Here is a 19297-nt window from a genome sequence, read left to right as displayed (position 1 = left end):
GTGATGGCAGTGGTGGTCCATCTGGAGTGGCTGCTGCCATGACGCCACTGTAGCAGGGAGGCATGGGTGGGGCTGCATGCTCCATGAAGCCGGCAGGAGTCAGGGACAGGCAGGGGCCTTGCCTCTTCTGAGCTGGGGTGGGAGCTCACTGGGTGCTGCTGCTGCAGCCACCCAGTCCATGGCTGTGGACTCAGGCATCCCTGCATTCTTGGGGGCTCGATAAGGACCCCCTGCCCTCACAGGCTCAGAAGTACCTGCTCCCACTGCCTAGCTTCTCCGTCCTGTTATGTCCACTGTGATCTTGGAGCAATGTTGGGGCTGAGTCTAGGTGCTGTCACAGCCTGGCCAGGTATGTGCACACTCAGGGCAGTGCTGAAGCACCAACCCCCTGCTGCCTTGGCCCCTCTGGACTTTGGGCACTGATGAGCATAGAAAGAAAGCCGAGGTGTGCTGAGGGCAGCCTGGCGCTGGCCTGCAGGTGCCCCTTGGCACCTATATCCTGGGTGCCATGAATGGCTGCAAGAGGCAGACAGATTCCTGAGTGGAAGAGGGTGGGTTCCTAGTGAGGCCCCACCTTCAAGCCAATGAGGTTGGGGACCAGGCTGCCAGTCCCACAGACTGGAGTGGGAACTTGTGGTGCATTTTCAGGCCTGCCCATGGACCAGTTGGCACGTACTTTCTTCCCTCTGGGCCCATAAAAGCCCTGGGCTTTTACCCAGAGCTGAACAGAGGTTGAGATGGCCAGCTGCAGTGGAGCCACTCACTTTAGGGCCTGCTCTCTGCTGAGAGCTGCACAGACAATGGGATGACCAGCTGCAGAGAAGAGCTACCCTCTCTGCTAGGAGCTGAACACTTGTGGACACCCTGGCTGTGGAAAGGAGCAGCTCCTTGCAGTTTCCTCTGAGCTGTTCTGTTGCTCAATAAAGCTCCTCTTTGTCTAGCTCATTCTTCCTGGTTGCAGGACAAGAACTCAGGACCCACTGAATGTCAAGGCTAAAAGAGTTGTAACACAAACAGGGCGGAGACATGCCACTTGTTTGTCACATTGCAGGTAAAGAAAAGGAAAGAAGATCTGTGGCCCTTTGGGAAGGCCAGACCTAGGAGCTCCCTGAGCTAGGGCTGTGACTCCCTCTTTGGGGCCCTGTGGTTCCTGGAGTTTTCAAGCTTCTGGGCGCCACCATGTTTCCCGTTGCCAGCTGTGGGAGCTGCTTGTGGTATCCTTGGTTTGGCCACAGCCTTGCAGAGAGCTGGCACCTGTGCCAGCACCTGGAGCTGCCTGCCTGTTATAGCAGCCAGCATGTCTGTGCTCAGTGGCCAAACTCCATGCTCACTCACAAACCCCTTGCCATTCTATACCTGACTTGCCTTGGCAGGTGTGGGACCCAGGCTGGTAGTGTGAGTCCAGTGCAGCCAGCCAGGCCAAGTGGGTGAAATGAGCCCAGTGGGCTGAGCAAAACTTGGGCAAAGGTGCCACCAGCCACAGAGGTTTCTGGCTAGAAAATGACACCCCCAAGATCCTGTAACCATGGTTATTATTTTTCTGGCAGTTTTTTTCTTGTTTTGTTTGGGGAAAAAGCAGAGCTTGCTTGTTTAGGGGTAAAAACTGTAATGCCCGAGCCAAATACTGTCATGTTGAAATAATGTAAATCAAATAGGTAGCAATTTCCCCAGTGGGGCCCAGAGCCAGTGGAACTTAACTTTTAAGGAGAAACCATTTAAAGGGTTTTTTTTAAAAAAATGGCACGTATTTCTAACTTCCTAGTAAGCAGATTGGGTTTATTTTAGAAGACTGTTAAAATTTATAGTCCTGTCATTTAAAGGTTTTGAATGAGCGTTACATGAAATGTACTTTTTTACTCAGTAGAAAAAGCCAAGTGTTTGACATTTGATTCAGTACAGAAAGTACTTTTTAATACTCATAACCTTTAAGACTTCAGGAGTTCTTGAACAAAAATTCAATTTTATTTATTCTCTCTGCTATTAAATGTACTTTTTCATCAATGTTCATAGTTTTAACTTTTGGATAAAGTGATCATTTGTGAAAAGAGAACTTTTTTTTTTTTTTTTACGATGGAGTCTAGCTCTGTTGCCATGCTGGAGTGCAGTGGTGCGATCTTGGCTCACTGCAACCTCTACCTCCTGGGTCCAAGCAAGTCTCCTGCCTCAGCTTACCGAGTAGCAAGGACTACAAGCGCATGCCACCATGCCAGCTAATTTTTGTATTTTTAGTAGAGACGGGGTTTTACCACGTTGGCTAGGATGGTCTGAATCTCTTGACCTTGTGATCTGCCCGCCTCAGCCTCCCAAAGTGCTGGGATTACAGGTGTGAGCCACTGTACTCAGCTGAGCATTATTTTAATGCAACAGCTTTTAAGATTTTTTTGCACATAATACTTCTACATTTATTTCTTTGAATGCCGAAATACCACTTTTAGAATTATTTGAAGCAGTTTAGAGAGAGATATTACGTACGATTCTGTTCATTAGTTAGAGTTAAAAATTTGCCTATAACGTGGAACCATTTTTTCCAAGTTCTTTAGTTAACAAAGAATGCTTTTAAAAATGTTACTAGGCTGGGAGTGGTGGCTCATGGCTATAATCCCAACACTTTGGGAGGCCGAACTGGGTGGATCACTTGAGGTCAGGAGTTCAAGACCAGCCTGCCCAACATGGTGAAACCCTGTCTCTATTAAAAATACAAAAATTAGTTGGGTGTGGTTGCACACATCTGTAATCCCAGTTACTGGGAGGCTGAGACAAGGGAATCACTTGAACTGGGAAGGCGGAGGTTGCAGTGAACCCAGATGACACCATTGCTCTCCAGCATGGGTGACAAAGTGAGACTCCATCTCAAAAACAAAGAAACAAAAATGTTGTTGGATTTTTTTTTGAAGCATTAGACAAATGAGTAGTTAATTCAGAAAGGAGTTTACTTATTAGTTGCATATATATGCATGTATAATACTTAACATTTTCCCAAAATACATTTTCATCACATCTTGGAAGTAGCACAGCTAGTATTTTTCCTATTTTGGATGTATGGACATTGAAATTTAGAGGGCAAAATGAATTTCTTAATGTCATACAGCCTTGTTAAGTAAGAATTTAGATTTAAACAATGCTTATTTAGAGTCAAAGTTTAGAATTAACGAGACTTCTTGCAAAACAATGCATTCTGTATCTAACTGTATGTTCCAGGCCCTGTGGTCAGCACTGGAGGTGCACAGATAAGACACAAATCTTGCCCTCAGAGACTTGAAGGTAGTGGCAGAGACTACTCAGTGAGGGAAGTAGTGCAGTGGTGCCCTACTGAAGGGTCATGTAATTCAGATAGTTTTAAAGGAATGGCTAGGAGAAGTTAGCCAGCATAGTGGGTGCGAAGAGAGATGGTCAGGTCGAAAGAAAGTCAGGGAGGTCTTATGTCTTTTGGGAAGTGCTAGTATTTCCATTGTCAGTTCTGTTGTGTGCTGCCTATGACAACGAGCAGACTGTGCAGCCAGAGGTAGACACTTGTGCCCTACACTGAGAAGTTTGTAAAAAGGTTTCCGGCGCCAAAGTGGAATTTAAGTATATGTAGAAGGCCTTGGATTGGTCGTGGTTGGAGTTGGAGTTCTTGGGTTTATTCACTGTGGAATTGTAGACAGGTGACTCTTTCTGAGTCCCCATCACCTCATCTGTAAAATGGAAATGACATTCAAGTTATAGGCAGTTAGGAGGACTAAGAAAAAGAAATGGGCTGGGTGTGGTGGCTCACACCTGTATTCCCAGTCCTTTTTGAGGCTGAGGCAGAAGGATTGCTTGAGCCCAGGAATTTAAGATCAGCCTGGGCAATATAGCAGGACCCCATCTCTACCAAAAACAAAAATGAAAAACAAATTAGCCAGGCTTAGTGCTGCATACCTGTAGTCCCAGCTACTTGGGTGGTGGCTGAGGTAGGAGGATCAGTTGAGCCTGAGAAGTCGAGGCTGCAATGAGCTGTAATCATGGTACTGCCCTCCAGCCTAGATGACGGCAAGACCTATCTCAAAAAATGTTTAAAAAAAAAAAAAATTAAAGAAATGTAAATAAAAGCGCTTAGCATGCACCAAACCTGTAACTGCTCAGTAATGGAAGATGAATTAGAAGTAAAGACAATTCTTTACGCATGTATAAGATTCTAAGTGGAACTGAAATATGAATCTTATTTGAAAATAGTATCAAAATATTTAAACATTTCTGAAACAGCTTAGTTGAAGTGGTCTTATAATTTCATGTTTTAAAATTTAAAATTCAGGAATCCTTCTGTGTGGCATTTCTTAATATCCATATTTGAAAGCAAGACTTTATGTGTAAGATGTGGTTGATAGACTGTGGGGCTGCCACAGGTTCTTGTGTACAATCAGTTTTGTCTGCATTGTTTTGTACCACACTCATCCCCCAACACTGACCCAATGAATTCTTAGTTGGAAGACCTGGATGTGTCATTTGCTAACAGTCTAATCTTAGACAAATTACTGGCTATTTAGATCTTTTTTTAGTGTTAAAATGGGACCTAACTAATTTAGCTTTAGGTATAGAATAGAATAGAATAGAATAGAATAGAATAGAATAGAATAGAATAGAATAGAATGAAAGATGCACTTTTGTAAAACACAGCGTCTTCGGTTCGGCTGCCACAACAAAATACAGTTGACCCTTGAGCAACATGGGTTTGAACTGCGTAGGTCCACTTACCTACGGATTTTCTCCCACCCCTGACACAGCAAGACCAACCCTTTTCCTACCGTGGAGATGAGGATGAAAATCTTTATGACGATATGCTTCCACTTAATGAATAGTAAATATATTTTTTCATCTCGATGATCTTAATATTTGCTTTGCTCCAGCTTACTTTACTGTAAGAATACAGTATAAATTATACATGTAATATATAGAATATGTGTTAATAGACTGTTTATGTTATCAGTGAGACTTCTGGTCAACAGTAGGCTATTGGTTGTTACATTTGGGGGGAAGTGAAAAGTTATACACAGATTTTTTTGACTGTTTTGGGTGTTGGCTCCCCTAACCCTCTGGTTTTTCAAGGGTCAACTGTAATATAGACTGCTCGGCTTAAATAAAGAAATTTGTTTATCACGGTTCTGGAGGCCATGAAGTCCAAGACAAAGGTGCTTCCTGTTCGGTTCTGGGTGAGGGCCCTTTTCCGGGTTTGTAAATGGCTGCCTTCTTACTGCAGTTCTCACATGGCCTTTTTTTCTGAGCCATGTGGGAGGAACAAGAGCCTGAGCATTCTGATGTTTCTTCTTTTAAGGACTCTAATCCTGTAGCATCAGGGCTCTACCCTTATGACTTCATGTAGCCTTATTTACTTCCTTACTCCTAATATGGCATTACTAGGGGTTTAGGGTTTCAACATAGGAATTTTGGAGGAACACAGTCTATATTCAGTCTATAACGTATAAAAAAGTTGGAAGTATTCTCTTTTGATGGTTTTATGATTTGGTATTTTGTAAAAGTGAGTTAATAGAGGCATGTATTTTACTACTCTACAGAGCTGCAGGTGTACATGGGTTATTTGTGTCAATGCTTTCTAACCTATATTTATAATTGATTAGCTACAGAAGTGGTTTACGACCAAGTTAGTATAGAAATCAGAATATGACTGTGCCTAAGGTAGTTATAAATTTCTGTAGCCATTCTAATAGAACATTAAGCCTATACCACTTACTTGAATAACCTCTCAACTGATTCCAGGTTCAAATATAGTTTGGTTTCTATATGGAATATCTATGTAATTCAGTAATAGTTTTTTAAAATCATGTGATTTATCTTTGAGTGAATCTTTTTCTTTGAGACAAAGTCTCACTCTTTTGCCTAGGCTGTAGTGCAGTGGCATGATCTCGGCTCACTGAACCCTCTGCCTCCAGGTTCAAGCGATTCTCTTGCCTGAGCCTCCCAAGTGGCTGGGATTACAGGTGCCCACCACCACACCTGGCTAACTTTTATATTTTTAGTAGAGATGGGGTTTCACCATGTTGGCCATGCTCGTCTTGAACTCCTGACCTCAAGTGATCTGCCCATCTCAGCCTCCCAAAAGGATTACAGGTGTGAGCCACCGTGCCCAGCCTGAGTGCATCTTTTTATTCAGTAAGAGAGCAAACCTTTTAATTAACATGTTAAAGTTACACAGCTTTTGAAGATGGCTAAACCTCAGTTTTGATTTTGGAACAAAGGGAGAAGTCTTTTTTTTTGTTGTTGCTGCTGTTGTTATGAATCACAGTATGAGTTTTGAATTCCTTCTAAGTCTATTTGTATTTCAGATTGTGGTAGAAGGTCTTTCCCTGGTTTCCCAGAATGATCACACTTCTGTTCTTTCTCACAGGCCAGCCCTCCAGATCTCTATATTGAAAGATTTAATATAGCTCTTGGACAATATATGGGAGCATTGCAGAGCATTGTGCCTCTTTTCATATATATGGTAAGTTAGAGCCCCTTCCTCCCCAAATACCTAAGTGTATTAGTCAGAGCACAAATAGAGGCAAAGTTAAGCATGTTGTTTTTCTTTTACTATGTTTGTGTTAGAAATGGAAATTAAATTATTTCAGTCATGTTTGATAGTTGTTGACATAGAAGAACTTTAGTTATTTTCTCTTTTTCTCCTTTGAAATTCCGTAAGTAGCCGGGCGTGGTGGTTCACGCCTGTAATCCCAGCACTTTGGGAGGCCGAGGCGGGTGGATCACGAGGTCAAGAGATCGAGACCATCCTGGTCAACATGGTGAAACCCCGTCTCTACTAAAAACACAAAAAATTAGCTGGGCATGGTGGTGCGTGCCTGTAATCCCAGCTACTCAGGAGGCTGAGGCAGGAGAATCGCCTGAACCCGGGAGGCGGAGGTTGCGGTGAGCCGAGATCGTGCCATTGCACTCCAGCCTGGGTAACAAGAGTGAAACTCTATCTCAAAAAAAAAAAAAGAATAAATGAACCTCAAATTGACTTTTTCAGCTAGCAGAATTCAAAGAAAGGATCTTAGATTGCAAAGCTTAACTATAGCTTTTCTCTTATAAATTAAGAGCTTGAATTTGCTTTGTAGTTACTTGTGAAAATGTTTTTATTGTCCAGAAGATAGAAATTCTTTGAACTTTGGTACTGCTTTGTTGGAAAAGTATATTATTTAAAGAAAATAGTTTGAAGTATTAACCTGCTAGTGCCATAATAAGCCAAGTTTCCTTTGACAACACAGAAACAAATTTTTAAAAACATTTATTGTCAAAATTAATGTCTTGTTAGAAGTCTGTCTATATGAATATCAAGAAATTGTCATTAAACTAGAAAATAAATTGTATCTAAGGTCTTGTTGAAAGACATAGAGGTCAAATACAGACTTTTTTGCTTACAAGTTTGGAATTTAACATTATGTATCTGAGACAAAGTTGAAAAGAGGTAGAATAATTTGAGTTTCTAAGTACTTCTGAAGTTTTCATACTGTTTCTTTTTAATGTTTCTAGTTACTTATATAGAAAGAGTATATTAAAATGTTGTGCATTCAGGTTTTAAATGTCAGTAGGACAATGTACCAGGAGAGAAAAGCACTATAAATGCAGAAAATTTTTTGGGGGAGTTAAACAGTTATATTATTTTTTGTTCTTGAATATAAACGACAGAGTCTCAAAGAGATGGCTAATTTATTTCAGAGACTTTAAGGTATACTGCCAGATCAACTTTTGCTTTAAATTTTGATTTAAAAATTTGAATTGTGAAAATAGCTTGAAATTTTTATTAAATTTTCACTAGATATTTATTTCCAAAGGGGAAAATATTTAGAAATGAAATGTACAAGACAGCTAACGTAATCTCTTCTGATAAAATTTATGTAGAAAAAAAATAAGAGTGAACTTCAAACTTACTCTGAATTTCAGCTAGCAGAATTCACATATGAGGCCTTTTTAGATGCAGGAGTTTTCTTCTTGGTCACTTTTCAAGCCAGGGACCCCTGGCCAGCAATGCCCCACCTCGGCCTTGCTCAGCTACTCTGGTGTATCTCAGCTAACCTGTGTTATAGTTTGGAGCCGTGATCTTGTACTGTGCCCAAGAAGAATGAGAATGTGCTGAACCTTGGAGCGTGAGGAGGGTAGAGAAGAATTTTATTGAGCAATGAAACAGCTTTCAGTGGAGAGAGGTTGCAGGGGTGGTGTGGCTGGGTAGGTCTGGGACCTTTTGTGACCTCAAGATGTGGGATGCATGCTGATTGGTTTGTGAATATGTAAGAAAGGTTAAATCGAAGACACCACTCAAAGGTGGGCTCAACAGTGTAGAAAACCAATTAGGAAAGGGTAGGTATATGTAAAACAGGTGAAGGGTGGGGATCAGTCAGAGGGTAGTGTGCCAAAAAGGAAGACAAGTTGTCAGTCCCATCCAAGGATTTAACTTTTAGCTTGGCTTTCAGGCTTTAAAAGGTCTTCAGCTTGGAGATTGGGTTTCACCAAAGACCCACCCCTAGGCTTTTGGCTGCCTCCTGTTGCTATCACTACTTGATACTAAAATGAATGAGAAGGCTACGATAATTAATAATGTTTGTCATTGGTGTCAGGGATCAAAGTAATAGAGCCCAGAAATAAGCCGAAGTAAATGTAGAAGTTTAATAAGAAAGGTGACATTTCAGATCAATAAGGAAGGAGTAATTATTCCACACCTAATATTAGGACAACCGGTAGTTATTTGGGAGTTGAGTGTGGGGGAGTCTGATTACTGCCTTCTCCTCTAAAAAATTTGTGTGCACGTGTGTGTGTATGTGTGTGTGTAGAGATGGGATCTTGCTATGTTATGCAGGCTGGTCTGTAACATCCGTGCACCTTAGCTTCCCAAAGTGCTAGAATTATAGGCATATGCCTAAATAGGCATGAGCACCTAGCCACTACCTTATTCTTTATAAAATATTCTAAATGGACTAAGTTTTAAAAAATGAAATGCTAGCTAACTATTATAGGACAAATCATGCATAGTCTTAGAGTGAGAAAAGGCCTTTCTCAATGAGACCCAAATCTAGAAGTTATGAAAGAAAATATTAGACTATGACAGTATAAAAATTTTGGAAACCTTTGTGTAGTAAGATATCATAAGCCAAAAGTAAGTGGGAAAAAAGACAAAAGTTTGTTTTCCTTGATAATCAGCTTTCATTAATTGGAAAAAGATAACCTTATTTTTCTGTTGAAAAGTGGACAAACCATATGAACAGTTCCCAGGAAAAAATTATAAACATGAAAATATATCCAATATCATAATTTAAGAAATAAAAATAAAATAACTTATTTTAGTGAAACTGGAAAGGTTTGATCAATATTCAGTTCTCGTGAACTGTAGAGAAAGAAGCTCCTCACTTTTTGGTAGAAATGTAAATTGTAAAGCCTCTTTGGCATTATTGTTAAGGGTTTAAAATGCAAAAATCTGACTCAAGAATTGTACCTCTAGGAATTTATTATACAAATAAACTCAAATACATACATATTTATATAAAAGAATTATGCAGGTTTAAAAGTAGCAGAACATTGAGGAACGTTTATATTCTCATCAATAGGGGACTATTTAAATAATTTATGGAAGACAGAAAAATATGCAATTAAAAGTAACACAACTCGGTTTTTTTAGAGAAGAATTTTCCAGGATACATTATTAGATGAAAAAGCAAGGTAATGCAGTGTTTAATATTTTCTCACTAGTTTTAGGAGGAAAAAAACATACCCATGTATATGCAAGAAACATCTTAGAATATACCGGAGTTTTCCCAGTGTAGAATGGGACCTTTTGGGAATGGGTTAGAAGGTCTGTATTGAGAAACTTTTTATTACATACTCTTTTGCATGCTTTCTATTTTTTAACCATGTGCATCTTGTTTTTGTATATTTTTTAAAGAGACAGAAAAAAACTTGTGTTAAGAATTAAATGGCTGGGCATAGTGGCTCACATCTGTGATCCCAGCTACTCAGGAAGCTGAAGTGGGAGGCTAGGCGTTTGAGACTTGCCTAGGTAATATAGTGAGACCCTATCTCTAAAAAAATTTTTTAAAAATCAAATTCAGAGAGAATCAGCAACTTGTTAGCATTCCTCTATGTGTTTTCTACTCTTCTGCATTGAGTTAACACTTAAATATGAAAAAATTCTCTTTTGACTTGCCAGTAATTCTCGTCAGGATTTTAGCTGCAAGAAACAGAAAACATGATTCAAAGTGATTGAAGTAAATAAGGAAAAGTATTGTCTCTTGTAAGAAAACTCCAGAAATAAGGCAGTGTCCAGGGTTGGTTGAATCTGTAGTTCAACAGCGTTACTAAGGACTTGGTTTTTGATCTCTTTGCTCTCCATAACATCTGTTGCATCCTGTTCCTCTTATGGTTATAAGATGACTGCAAGAGATTTTTTCCTCATGCCAAGGTTTCTCTAAGTCTGCTTGGTCTGTCTTGAGTGTCTACCTCTGAACCAAAGGTGGTCCCCACGGAGTGCCAGAAACTGAAAGACTTAAACTAATCAGTGAAATTGAGTGTGTGCTGGGGAGTCAACCAGTGCATGTCCACAGCCTTTCAATCCAGATTATTGGGATGGGGTACTTTTCGTTAGTGTTTCTCCATGTTGTCTTTAGATGATGTATTTTTAAAGGGTGTTGCACACAGTGTGGTTCTACAGTGTTTGTACTTCCCTGTCTAGTTAATGTTGGGTATCTCCTAGTGTTCTTTTGGAGATGTATGGTTCAAAACAATTTTTTTGTTGTTTTCAGCCCCATGCCAGAAAGACAAGTAACTAATAGCTGCAGGGCTTTCATTGTTGGATGTTGAGTTTTTCTGTTTTAATTGCTGCCTTTATACATTGTTTTCTAAAATAATATTTAGTTCTCCAGTTTGTTAGACTAATCATTTCCCCAATTAATACACAAAAAAGATTTTATTTTGTTTTTCAGAATAAGTTTTACATCGAAACCAAGCTTAACAGAGACTTAAAAGATGACCTTATAAAGCTGTTTACGGAACATGTTGCAGAAAAGCACATTTACAGCCTAATGCGTAAGTAATTCAACTTACAGGGGTGAGATAAGACTAGCAATGATCTTTCCTTTTTCTTTTTTTTGGTCTGAGAGTATTGTCATATGAACCCCAATGTTAACATCTTCTGAACCAGATAGCAGGAAGTGTTGAAGCCCACCTGAGACACTGCAGAATTAAAAATGGGACTTGAAGGTCACCCGGTAAACAGTTCTACCAGGTCATTGGACAGTGCCCTTGTGTCTGCCCTGATAACTTATTGCCACCACCACCTCCTTTTTTTTTTCCTGACACTGGGGAAAGTATTATTAGGAAGTTCACTTCTAACTTTACTACCAATAACTCTAGGAGTACTGTGTGATTTCTTTGAAATGGTAGTACAGAATCCTCTCCGATTTTTACTCTTTAGTACACAAATCCTTCTCTAGGCTGGTTCTGTCATGTATTCTCCATTTTAGGCAAACTTCGCCTCTTGTGACCCTGAGTTTTCTCTCCTGTGAATTAGGATTTGTAAAATATTTAATGTGGCTGTATAGATTGTTAAGAACATTAAGCTCAGTTAGTTTCTTCTCTCTCCATTCTTGAGACCTCTTCACAGTAGGTGGCATCTCATCCTACCTTTCCTGAAAGAATATACTTCTCCAGGTGGAGTTAGGAAGCCCCTGTAACCTAATGTCTCAGCAGCCTTTTAGCTCATATCTTATGCAGCATATTATTTTTTTTGAATGTGGCATATATTTGGGTTGGCAGTGTGTATTTTTGCTTTCCTATTTGTTGTAATTAGTGTCTACGCCAATGAACTTTTACCAGAATTTACAGAAGAATCGTTCTAAGCTTGACCATAAACTTTTTAAAAAAATTTTTGATGTTAAATTAAGTGAAGGAATTATTGAGCATGGGGCTAGTTTAGAAAGGCACGTTTTTTTTTTCCAAAGAATAGTGTAGTTGAAGATAATATACATTTCATTATTATGTTTCCCAGAGATTCCAGAATCAGAAAAGAGGCCTAGAATCTTGGGAATACAACATGCTTTTTTTTTTTTTAAGGCTGGTAGATGTTTGTAGACATCTTTAAACATTGTCTCATGAGGTGTTCCAGGTATTATAACTACTTAAGTATTTCCTGATACTGACATTATCTTTTTGCTTTCATGACGAAATGGGGCATTTTGAACTCTTGTTAAAGTTCTATAGAGAAGTGCTACTATTTGGTAGAAAAAGCCTGTCTACTTTGTAAGTATGTTTTTATATTTGCCAGTAATTTGGAAACTAATTTTATTAGACATATGCAAGGAGAATATAGTAGTCCAGAGCTGGTGAGAGAAAACAATATTGTCTGGTTTTCGATAAAAATTACACTTAAAGATGGATATACCTTTTTATTTCCAAGTGAACAGAAAAGGCCCGTAAGCTTTTGTAAACTGGACAAAACTGAGTTTATCAGATATTTATTGAGCAATTATCAGGCACTGGGATACAAAAAGTGATGACTGGCCTCATTGGTTGGAGCTTCAGAACAACAAGGGACAATGTTTAACAGTATTATGTGGATCATCATCAAAAGGTTTTTAAACACGCACTGCTTATATGTGGTAGAACCTATGCTTTACAAATATAGGATAGGGTTAAATAAGTTTTACAGATGGAGAAACAGAGACAAAGAGAGATTAAAATTTATTAATAGCTGTGCTATTGTGGTATATCTTGTTTCTGCTTACACAGTTTTATATCACCCCTTTACTGCAGTAAAACAAATAATTATGTTCAATTTCTGTAATTTTCTACAATCTGATCAGTAATTTCCTTCCCGTGGCTTCAGATAGATCTGGAAAGCTGGTGTTCCATTATTGGTATATAACAAATTATTCAAAAACATAGTGGCTTAAAACAGTAACAGTCTTTTATTTTGCTCTGCAGTTTGGGAGGGCTTGGTGGGGTAGTTTATCACTGCTCTGCTCAGCATTGGCTGATGTGCCTCCACTGGGGGCTGGGGCTTTCAGTGTGACTCATTCACATGGCTGGCAAGTTGGTGCTAGCTTTTGGTTCCTCTGTGTTTCCTTCATGAGTATCTCAAGATACAGGAAATGGAAACTGCTGGTTTCTTAGGTCCTGGGCTCAGAAACTGGCACAGTACAACTTTTGCTATATTCTGCTGGGTGAGCGATTACAGATCCCAAATTCCGGGAGAAAGGACTGTATCCCACCTCTTGATAGGAGGCATGTCAGAAGAATTTGGGAGCCATGTCTTAAAACCAGTATAAAAATATAAAATGAATACTGTCTCTGTTAATAAAGAATCTGTTCTTGAGTGTCCCATGTTATTTATTATTAGTATGTTTCATGAATGAAGACAGTGACTTCTTACTGGAGATAAAGCTAGTTTTCTTTTGGCTCCATGGTATAATCATTTTTATACTTATTTTCTTATGAAATAGCTTCTGTTTTTTGGCTGGTAGTAAAATTATTTTCCTTTGAAATTATTTGAATTAAACTCTGAAAGCTACAGAACTACTGGGATCTGTTGTTGAGGTATTTACATAGTGTGTTGGTGATTCTGATCAAATGTAACAGTAAATGTGTAGTATAGGGTTAATTAATGGTAAAAGTTTCGTGGTAAAAGATAGTATGTTGACTTTTGCAGTGGAAGATTTATAGTTCAGTTTGCATAATGTTTTAAATAATTACATTTTAGTTAATTTTCTTAGGCAATTCTGCCTTTTAGTTCAAAGCATTATAGTTTGAAATTTTTTGAAACCAAGAGTATTTTCAGTTTTGATTTTAAGAATTGCTTTTCAGCCGGGTGCGGTGGCTCATGCCTGTAATTCCAGCACTTTGGGAGGCTGAGGTAGGTGGATCATGAGGTCATGAGATCGAGACCATTCTGGCCGAGATGGTGAAATCCCATCTCTACTAAAAATAAAAAATTAGCTGGGCTTGGTGTCATGTGCCTGTAGTCCCAACTACTCAGGAGGCTGAGGCAGGAGAATTGCTTGAACGCAGGGGTCAGAGGTTGCAGTGAGCTGAGATCATGCCACTGCACTCCAGCTTGGGTGACAGAGTGAGACTCCGTCTTAAAAAAAAAAAGAGCAAAAAAGAACTGCTTTTCAAATTAATGGAGGAGAGAATCCTCTGAGCAAGTGTGTAGCACTGTGAGCTTGTTTCTGGTCTCAGAGATTCAGGTATCAAAAAGGTGTGTGACTTTCAGCAAGACACTTAACCTGTCTAGACTTTAATGTTACAATCTGGAAAGAAAGAGATTAGGATTAGAAGTGATCTAGTGTTTAAACTATATGGTTTATTGATGTCTGTGGGATGAATGTTGCATATAAATAAGCATTTTGGTATTGGTATGAAGTAGAGCACAGAATTTAGAGTGAAACACAAGTTTTTGAACCTCTTTTGCTTCTAGTTTAGCTCTGTGACTTGAGATGAATTAATCAATAAGGGATTTTTGTTTTGTTTTAGCCTTAGATTCCTTACCTGTTAAAAATATAAAGGTAGATGATAAAGCTCGTGAGAATTAAACATATATGAAGTACCTAGCACTTGCTAAATATACAGTACTCTTTCCTCTCTCAAGTTACCACCCCCAAACTGCCATTTCTTTTTCCTTAAAAGGAGAGATTAACTAGAAATTCTTTTAAGTTTTAAACACTGTTTTTCTAAAAAGAGTTAAAGTAGAGATTTGAGTGAAATGTTACACCTTCTCAATTCTAATTATCTTCTCTTATTTAATGTAATCATTTAAAATTTATTTCTATTTAATTTGTGTACATTTTATGTGTATATCTTTGTATTTATCATTTCTTCATAGCTCTTGAATTTGACATAGGTCATTACAATTATGGTAGGAGTTGTTTGCAAATGTATATACTTGACCACATAATGAATATGTGGTTGAATATGAAGAGTTGGTGGGAGCAAGGCTAATTTGGAGGCCAAAATGATTGATGAAAAAGTTAGGAAGATGGATTAATAGATAGCTTGGATGATGGATACATGTTGAAATTAGAGAGAACCTTATGAGTATAAGAAACTCTGAAAACCTAACACTTAGAATTTAGATTTTTTTTTTTGAGACGAAGTCTCGCTCTGTCACCAGGCTGGAGTGTAATGGTGCCATCTCAGCTCACTGCAACCTCCGCCTCCTGGGTTCATGCAATTCTTCTGCCTCAGTCTCCCAAGTAGCTGGGACTATGGGTGCAGACCACTGCACCTGGCTAATTTTTCTATTTTTAGTAGAGATGGGGTTTCACCATGTTGGCCAGGCTGGTCTCAATCTCTTGACCTCCTGATCTACTGTCCTTGGCCTCCCAAAGTGCTGGGATTACAGGTGCAAGCCACTGCGCCCAGCTAGAATTTCGATTTTCAAACATTGCATAAAGCAACATGATTTTATGAAATGCTTAGCATTTGTTTTTGCCAAACTTTTCTAACCTGTGGCCTGTGAGTCCCATGCAGCCCAGTACGGCTTTGAATGCTGCCCAACACAAATTTGTAAACTTTCTTAAAACAAGTTTTTTTGCAATTTTTTTAAAGCTCATCAGCTGTCGTTAGTGTATTTTATGTGTGGCCCAGGGAAGCCAAAAGATTGGACATCCCTGGTGGTCTATGCTGTTCAAAATTGTAACTATCTACTGATGATAAAATTGGAAGGATAAACTTGAACAGTACACCTCTGATGGCCTTCATCAGTATATTCAAACATAACTCATATTGTATGTTTGAGACTATAAAAGCTTCATTGGCCTAGTAAGATGGCATTTCTCTTTTTGGAAAGGCATGGATGGAACAAAAGCAGTTTGTATATGGTGTTACAAGCCTGGCTTAGAGGCTTGTACCACATATTTTGTTGTTGTTACTAGCAAATGCAGGTCTTTGAGATAAACTAAAAATGAATAATTTTAGGTCAGTAGTACCTGTTCACTAATCAATGGAATTCAGTTGTAATTGTTAGTGATCTAATCTAGAGAATTATTCCTCCTCATTAAAAACTTAAAAAATGTTTGTGTGGCAATAGATAACCTAAAAGAAAACCGACTCTCTTGTCCTCTTCAGATTCAGAGTCACCAAAGACATGAAATTAAGATGAGCCATTATAATCTCTTGCCCTTAGCTCTTGTAAGAAAATGGTAGATGTAGCTATAGCGTTTGGGGAAATGAATTTCTGTCTCTAACCACAGTTACCAAATAATTGCTAATGGTGATTTAGGGGAAGGAGAAATGATTGAGGGAGGTAATTGTATGACACGTTATTCCCCAAATATAATGGAAGCACTTTCAACTCACTTATTATGTATCCTGAATACTAGTGCTTTTAGAAAGTTTTAGTTTTTAGAACCTCCGTGAATTGATTGATTTCCTTTAGTGTGCCGGCAGACCTTTCTGTATTTACCTGTTAGCTGGAGCTACTGCACTGGATTTAGGAAATAAAATCCTTAGTATATAAACGTTTGATTGGTTTATTGGGCTGCTTCTTTCTTACAAGTGTTTATGTTTTGGGAGGCTTTGAGAGAAACAGGGAGAAATCTCGACAGTCAATATGCGTTATTTCTTTTTAACCTGTTTTTCTCTTATTTCAGCTTTACTTTTAGAAGCCCAGTCAACACCATTTCAGGTCACACCTTCCACTATGGCAAATATTGTGAAAGGCCTGTATACCCTAAGACCAGGTAAACACTTTGTTGGGATTGGAGCTGTTGTTTTTGCACAAACTGAGGGAAATAACAAAAATATTTCCTATTTGTCCCACCGCACACTGCACATACTCACAGACATCCACATTCACAACTCGATCGTCTTAGGCCTGTTAAGTAACTTGCAAAGAAGCGACAAGGGTTGGTAAAGTATCAGTCATTTTGTAAGGATGTTCTGGGAAAAGAGAATCACAAGAACCAAAGCAAATACCAGACATCATCACGGTCAAAAGCAGAATAAAACCTTATAAATTGAAAGGAATCCCAAGGAGCTTTTGTATATATCTTTCTATAAGCCAGAACCTCAAACTTGTTATAGAGTTGTCTAGCAAATTTTAAAATGTCCATATGAGAGAAATTACAGAAGTTATCAGGGTAGAACATTGTTCTACAATCTGTAAACACAAGGGATGCTTTTTAGACAGTAATTACCTTTTTGTGAAATTCTTTTGTTTGAGGATTAAACGAAATAAAATATGATATAAAGAGATTAATGCACAGTACCTGATAACATAATAAGCATGCAAACATTAACTGCTGTTATTACTATCCATTTGAGTTTAATGGCTATTTTAATTAATTGATGGCTTAATTGTTTGCTTAATTAATTTAAATGACATGTCAGAATTTAGCGAGCTAAAATGGAAATCAAGTGAAAACTGGAACTGGGGTAGACTGATTTTAAAAATCCCTTCTTAGGCTACTTTAAATAGCGAATGACTTTTAGAGTATTCAGAATTTTTTTTTTTTATTGTTACTTAAATTTGGATCTAGGTTTTGAGCTCTACCCTGTTTTTTAACAGAAATTATTTGTATAAAGTAGTAAAGATATTTTATTGCATATGTCCAATAAACTGATACTTTTCTATATCTAGTTTCTTAGAATTTTACAGCTGTGAGATGCAGATGGCTCCTGAAATTGTGTGTGTGTACTAGGTTGTGAATGATTTTTTTTCCTTTGAAAGCATCTAAGTGCAGTATGACAAATTCTGCCTCCCAAGTAGGCAGCTTTATAAGCTCTGGCTTTTATCATAAGTAACAAAATTGCAAAATAAAGTTAAACACTAAAGGCAGGAAAATATTGTAAGTACATGTTTATCTAAATGCTGTTTTATCCAGGTTCAAGCTCTTGTAACAGGATTTATACTACTTGTAAGGAGAATTCTGTATTTGAGAATTGTCCTTTTGAAAAGGTGAATTTTATCACATGCTAACCTTTTGCTGCCTTGCGCATTTTCTGAGATACTTTAAAACATATTTTGACATTTATATGTCTTGCCAGTACCCATTATGTTCCTGCTTTATTAAAGCAGTTTTATCTACCTGACAGATTAAGGTTAGAATATTTTAAAAGTTGAATTTTGGAAGGAAAGTTTGTTCCACTGCAGTAGTTCTCAAGTGCTGGTCTTTGTATGACTGCATCTGAATCACTTAAGAAAGCTTTTTAAACTCTAGATTCCTGGGCTATCGTCCTTGGAGCTTCTGATGACTTACCAATTTTGGCATCCAGTCTTTAGAAATAGTTCCAGCAATCCTATCTTGCCCTTTTTTTATTTAATACACACACTTTGTTTCTTCATCTTTATTTTGTGGCACATGGGTTTGACTTTGCCTGCTCTGCCTGATTGTTAAGTAGTTCCCCGTCACACTATATTGAGATTCTTACTGAATCCATATTTGAGTTGGGCTGGAAGGAGGGACCTATGGAAAACATTTTGCCATGAGTTTCTCCAGGGGGTGACTGAATGGATTGGTGACTTCCTTTTAACTGTCACTTTTTTACTTACCACAGACCAAATGTGACTTTTCCTGATTTATAGTCATTTACTCAGATTATTATTTTTAAAGTGGGTTTACTGGATTCAAGAGCATTGATATTTTTACAGTTTTTGACATGTACAGCCGAAATGTTTTCCAAGAGGAAAAAAAAAACAATTCAGAATGAATAATAGTGTTATTTGAGGACCACCACCACCACCACCAAGAAAGGGAAATACTGGTTTCCCCATGCCCTTGATACAAGTGGGTGTCTATTCTCTTTAATTTTCACTGAATAAAAGGGAGAGAATATGTTTATGTTAGCTTGATTTTTTTTTTAAAGTATTAACAGGGCTATTGTTTATATTATGCTTACAGGTTCTTTCACTCATTTATCTGGTCTGATTTGTACATATTTGTTATAATAAAGATACTAATTCGTCTTTGTCATGCATGGTACAATTGTTTTCCTGTGACTTCTTTGCCTTATTTTCTATAGTGTCTTGATCTTTTAAAAAATAATTTAATAACCATTTTTTTTAACTGTTGTTTATGTATATTTGCTGTAATTTAACATGGGTCAAAAAATATTTTCAAAGTACTGACCAGTTACCTTTAGCCCACTTATTAAATGTTCAGTCCCTGCTACCTTTGGTGTTGCCCTTTTTTAATATGTATTATTTGTACTGTCTTATTCTTGGGCTATATGTTGTTTTAATTAATGGCTAATAAGGCTGATATTTCCACCCACCAGCCTCCCTTCCACTTCTCAGTGGAAGTCCCTTCCACTCAGAATTGTTTGATAATCTCATTCATGTTTTCCTCCATAATTTTCTATA

General features: G+C 38.1%; 1 protein-coding gene across 7 annotated transcripts in view; it reads left to right on the top strand.

The window, feature by feature from the left end:
• Window positions 1–19297, top strand: part of CACUL1 (CDK2 associated cullin domain 1) — a 67206-nt gene that overhangs the window by 35509 nt on the left and 12400 nt on the right. For 6 of the 7 annotated variants that reach the window (XM_054243356.2, XM_054243357.2, XM_002756633.7 and 3 more), the window contains 3 exons: window positions 6362–6457; window positions 10923–11025; window positions 16587–16676. In XM_054243356.2, the coding sequence (XP_054099331.1) occupies window positions 6362–6457; window positions 10923–11025; window positions 16587–16676 (289 nt within the window). The remainder of the gene's footprint in view (window positions 1–6361; window positions 6458–10922; window positions 11026–16586; window positions 16677–19297) is intronic. The other variant, XM_054243359.2, reaches the window with a different exon arrangement.

This window comes from Callithrix jacchus, chromosome 12, assembly GCF_049354715.1.
Source record: "Callithrix jacchus isolate 240 chromosome 12, calJac240_pri, whole genome shotgun sequence".
NCBI lineage: Eukaryota > Metazoa > Chordata > Mammalia > Primates > Cebidae > Callithrix > Callithrix jacchus.
Note: the sequence above shows the minus strand (reverse complement) of the source record. Positions and strands in the feature narration are given on the sequence as shown.